General features: G+C 37.3%; 1 protein-coding gene across 2 annotated transcripts in view; it reads left to right on the top strand.

Annotated features, from left to right (window-relative positions):
• The window catches only part of LOC103262687 (exocyst complex component 1), a 27,470-nt gene extending 22,760 nt beyond the window's left edge, over positions 1 to 4,710 (top strand). For both annotated transcript variants that reach the window (XM_021713515.1, XM_008060324.2), the window contains exon 3: positions 4,423 to 4,710. In XM_021713515.1, coding sequence (XP_021569190.1) covers positions 4,423 to 4,689 — 267 coding nt within the window. In that variant the 3' untranslated portion in view covers positions 4,690 to 4,710. The remainder of the gene's footprint in view (positions 1 to 4,422) is intronic.
• Positions 4,711 to 5,628: the final 918 nt, after the last annotated feature.

Genomic DNA, 5,628 nt, shown 5'->3' on the forward strand with positions numbered 1-5,628 from the left:
GTTACCCGCTACCATCCCACACTTAGTAAACTCTTATGAGGCACCAAGCCAAGCCTCTTTCATATTTATTTTTACATAATCATCACAAAACCTAATGATTTCAATTCTATCTTACTCTCATTTCACACATGCAGAAAATGAGACTTAAAGAGATTGGCTTGCTCAAGGTCACATAATTTTTAAGTGATAGGGCTAGACTTCACTCAGAAACCTATTAATATTCTTTCTTTGGATTGATTGTTTAACATCTTGACAAATATATTTCTTCATTCATTCATTGACGATTTATGGCATACCAAGTCCTGCTAGGCTCTGAGGATACAGTGGAGAATGAGATGGCCATAAGGACTTAATTCTGCTTTAATTAATTAATTAATCACCTATTCTGATTATCTAAAATTTGCCCTTTACTGATATCAATATTTGCTGTCTGCTATTACCTTGAATTATCACCTAGGAATGTTTTTTTAAAGATTTAGTGTGTTTGGCATGACTTCTTGGGGGAAAGAATGCTGGATTTCATTGTTCTGTTTCTCACATAATCATATGACATTTTTCTGTCAATATATTCTACCTGAATGATTGACTTAGGAAATGGCTAAATATATGATTGCATATTCATATGAGGGAATATTATACAGCCATTATAAAATATATTTCTGAAAGAATACCTCAGAGCACAGTTGTTCAACCATTTATTTGTATTTTGTTTATTTATATATTTTTTGAGTCAGAGTGCCCAAGCTGGAGTGCAGTGGCACTCTCACAGCTACCATAGCCTCGACCTGCTGGGCTCAGGCAATCCTTCCACTTCAGCCTTACAAGCAGAGGGAACTACAGGTGCCACCACACCTGGCTAGTTTTTTTATTTATTGTAGAAATGAAGTCTTGCCAAGTTGCCCAGGCTGGTCTCGAGTCCTTGAGCTCAGACAATCCTCTCACCTCCGCCTCCCAAAGTGTTGGGATTATAGGCGTGAGCTACTGCACCTGGCTGCTTAACCATTTAATAAGTGTTTAAAAAAAATCAGCTGACTATAAAACTGTCCTAAAATATTATGTCAATTTTGCATATTTGGCCTATCATATTATTGAAATCTGAATCTTAAATTGTAATACAAAAATACATATAAATACAAGTTGTATGTATGTACGTGTATATATAAAACAAATCAGTACATTAATAATAGCCATCTGTATGTGAGGAGATTATAGATTTTTTTCAATTGTTATTTTATTCTTTATACTTTTCTATACATGTCAAATTTTTATACTGCATTCAATTTTGAGAAATTCATGTCAGTTCGCTAATCTGTAATTTGAGGAATTAACTATCCCCATCTAATTTTTGGCCTATTTTTATTTTCTTTTTTCTCAAGTTCTCAAATGTTACTGATGTCATAATTATTTTCTACAAGTTTAGTCAATGCCTGGGGATGTTTTCATCAGGGCTGTCAACTTAGACTCATTTCAAGCAGTTATTCCCTATTTTTTCCCCTCACCTTTCTTGGTCTTTTTTTTTTTTTTGAGTCAAGATCTCAGTTTGTCATCCAGGCTGGAGTGCAGTGGCATGAGCACAGCTCACTGAAGCCTTGAAGTTTCAGGTGATCCTTCTGCCTCAGTCTCCTGAGTAGCTGGGGCTACAGGTGTGTGCCACCACACCTGATAATTTTTTTTTTTTTAAAGGCAAGATCTCACTATGTTGCCCAGGCTGGTCTCAAACTCCTGTGCTCCAGTGATCCTCCCACTTTGACCTTTCAAGATTCTGGGATCATAAGTAAGAGTCACTATACCCAGTCTTTTCTTGGGCTTTGATTCTATTTTAATGCTGTTGATTCTTCCCTTTTCAATTTGAAGATTATTATTTTTGGTAATGAACTAGATGCAAAAAGAAAAGTTGAGCATTTCTGTTTTTCTCATCACTTTGAGACCTAAAATATTGAATTGCGAGAAGAAAAGCTTTAATATCCAAAAGGCAACTCCTTTCAAGACTTATTTTCTATGGAAATTCCGCTTCTCTCTCTTGGGATTGAATCTTCAGGCGTCAGCATTTATTATATTTTTCTCAGTAGCTGTGACTGTTTTAAATAGAGCAATTTTGAACCAGAATGCTATCAACTTTAAATGGAATTGAATTGAACTTGAAGTCAATTTGTAAAGCAGAAGTCCAAATGCCTGGGGATTTGGTGCAACAGGAGATAGGAAGCAGTAGCAAAAACCGGAGTTGGACTGATTGAAACCTTGGTTTTTGCCCCGGGTCTGCCCATAGCTAAAACTGCGTGCTGAATGTCACCTCTTTGGACACTATAGAATTATCCCAGCTAAAAACAAAAGGCCACAAAGTGATCTGGGAGATCGCTTTTAGCTCTGGGATTCTATCAAAAGCAAGAAAGAGATAGACAGATTTGTATCCTACGTGTATGCATGCTCAGGCTCCAATTATTAGGCTACAGGAAAAGCCTAATCCTTCCAAGCATCTCAGAGGCACCAAGTATATTTCCTACCTAATGAGAAGTAAATGTTTGGAAGAGAAAACTCCACAAGCAACGTAATCAGTATCTCGTGATGGATTGGGTGTGACTTTCTTTTATGGAGATTCTCAGTAGAATTGTCTTTGAAGCTGCAGTTATGACAGCTAGAAAAAACTTTATGAGTATGACTAAGGGAGCACTGCATTTAAAAATTATGTAAGGCTGGGGACAGCTAGAAAAACTTTATGAGTGTGTCTAGTGGAGCGTTGCATTTAAAAATTATATAAGGCTGGGTGTGGTGATTCATATCTGTAATGCCAGCACTTTGAGAGGTTGGGGCAGGAGGATTGCTTGAGCCCAGGAGTTCAAGACCAGACTAGGCAACATAGCGAGACCTCAACTTTATAAAAAATGTAAACAAAATGGGAAGCCAAGGCAAGAGAATTGTCTGAGCCCATGAGTTCGAGACCAGCCTGGTCAACATGGTGAGACCTCATCTCTACAATAAATAAATAAATAAATAAAAAGAGAGAAAGAATTAACTGGGCATCGTGGCATGTTTTTGTAGTACCAGCTACTCAGGAGGCCAAGGTGGGAGGATCGCTTAAGCCCAGGAAGCTGAGACAGTGAGTCATGACACTGCACCCCAGCCTGGGCGACTTGACTAATTAAATAAATAAATGTATTAAAAATCACACCACCCTTGTACATTCCTTTTTTAAAGCATTATTTTGTTTTAAACGGTGTCTAGGTGGTATTAACAGCAGTATCACAATTTTTGGAGGCAGATCTGAGAAATAACTATCACATTAAGCTCCACATTAGTTTATCTGATTATTCTCATGTAAATTTCACAGCACCCCTCTTTAAAATGAGGAGAAAAGTGAATCAGCTCAGATAAGTACTTTGCCCATGGTGACAATAGAGAGTCAAAATGGTTGTCTAACTTTAAAACTCATGCTCTTTTTCCTGCCTCCTGCAATCATTTTCCTACTTGAAAAGAAATTGCAAATATCTTGCTTGTACATCATATTTACATACGGCATGCTAGTGAATTATTAATACTCCTGTTTGGTTTGGCATCTCTGTGTCATTCATAGTAAGGTTTACTTTCCACTTCTTTTATAAGACTTCAGATCAGTTCAATACACATTTGTTGAGAACTTATAGGTTGCCATAGATAAGCACTAAGAAAATGAAAATAAATAATAAAATCTCTGCCCTAAAGGAGAGTTAGGAAGTCACAGATAATGAATGTGAAAGCATTTTGTGAACTACAAATGTAAGGCATTTTTGTTGCTGCTATTAATACTAGTCGCCATGATTATTTTAACATGTAGGACCTAGGTCAGATTTGATATCCATTTTTTCTTGAAACATTGTCACTGGAAATATAGCAAAAGCTTAGAGGTAGCCTTTAGTAATGCATCAGTTTCAAACAAATGATTTAATGGTCCTTGCTATTGCCTTCAAAAGTAATTCCTTGCTATTAACTTCAAAGACTACAGGTTGGTGCTCTGTAGTATGCCAACAGCTAATCAACCATCCCTTATACCTTTGAAATCCCACAAGGAACCCATCTCTTACTCAAAGGGGGCAGAAACCTTTTCTGCCTTTTAGAAGTATATAGGTGGGTTTACTCTCTTCCTCAGTCCTACCTCATTCTCACCAAATTCACTACGTTAGCAAGACTCGTAACTACACATTCGAAGGCAAATTTTATTTTGCACAACTGAAAACAACAGAGATGTTCAAAAGTAATCCTTATTGTTGATTTTTTAGAAGCAATTATTCTGAAGCAAGTAGCTTTGGAAAGCCCATTTGTAGATTTTAGAAATGTGTTTGCTACTAATACTTTACAAGCAATAAACATATCTAAGAGAATATGAGAGAATCCAGGAAACCTGCTACTTTCTTGGCTACAAACTAAATCATGTCTCTCTTTCTCTTCCAGGACAATCCATTTTTTGATCTGCACTTCAAGAAAGTGTACAGTTTAGAAGCATATAGCTGTGCTTCTAAATATGCCTTTGCTCGAACTGTAAATAAGCTGAATCATGCCTATCTTAAGAAGGACTTACAGATCGTGAACTTTGATTCTACTTACATTAATGATGATTCCATTTGGTCTTCCAATAACAAGGATTGCTTGGTCCTTATGAGAATATGCTTCTATGCTTTCAATCTTGTGTGCTTGTCCCTATGTCCCTTGCCACTCTAAAGATGCCTTCCTTCATCAGTGTTCTAGGAAAATGTCCCTAAGTAAATATTGATAGCCATAATTTCATTTTCCATTCAAACAGTGACTATTATTTATATAAAATAAACTAATGCTTTGTGATTGCAGTGAAGTATATTTTAATGCAACCATTAAACATTTGGAACTTTTTGCAAATGAGTTTCCTAGTAACTTTTGAAGGAATCTAATGGCCTTGGCTAAATTACATTCTGCTAAAGAGTATCAAGAGGAACCATAAAACACCTAAATATGTAGGAAGAAACATTCTGTGCTCATGGATGAGAAGACTTAATACCATCAAGATGTCAATACTACCCAAAGCAATCTGCAGATTCAATGCAACGCCTATCCAAATTTCAGCAGCTTATGTTGCAGAAATGGAAAAGTTGATCCTCAAAGTTCATATGGAATGTCAAGGGGAGTCAAATAGATAAAGAATCTTGAAAAAACTACAAAATTTGGAGATTCACACTTCTTGATTTCAAAACTGCACATCAACAGTAATCACAATGTGGTAACTGCGTAACAATAGGTCTTTAAGGCTGGGCGTGGTGGCTCAAGCCTGTAATCCCAGCACTTTGGGAGGCAGAGGCGAGAGGACTGCCTGAGCCTAGGGGTTCGAGACCAGCCTGGGCAACTTGGCAAGACCTCATCTCTACAATAAATCAAAAAATTAGCCAGGCATGGTAGCGCGTGCCTATAGTTCCAGCTGCTTGGAAAGCTGAGGCAGTAGGATCGCCTGAGTCCAGCAGGTCGAGTCTGTGGTTGACGTGAGCATGCCCCTTACTCTAGCCTGGGCGATAGCGTGAGACTCCAATTCAAAAAAAAAAGAATAGTCTTATAAACCAAGGGAACAGAATTGAGAATTCAGAAATAAACTCATACGTCTATGATCAACTGATTTTTGGCAAGGGAGTCAAG

The sequence above is a fragment of the Carlito syrichta genome, unplaced genomic scaffold, assembly GCF_000164805.1.
Source record: "Carlito syrichta isolate Samal-C Ts95f unplaced genomic scaffold, Tarsius_syrichta-2.0.1 Scaffold304596, whole genome shotgun sequence".
Lineage (NCBI taxonomy): Eukaryota > Metazoa > Chordata > Mammalia > Primates > Tarsiidae > Carlito > Carlito syrichta.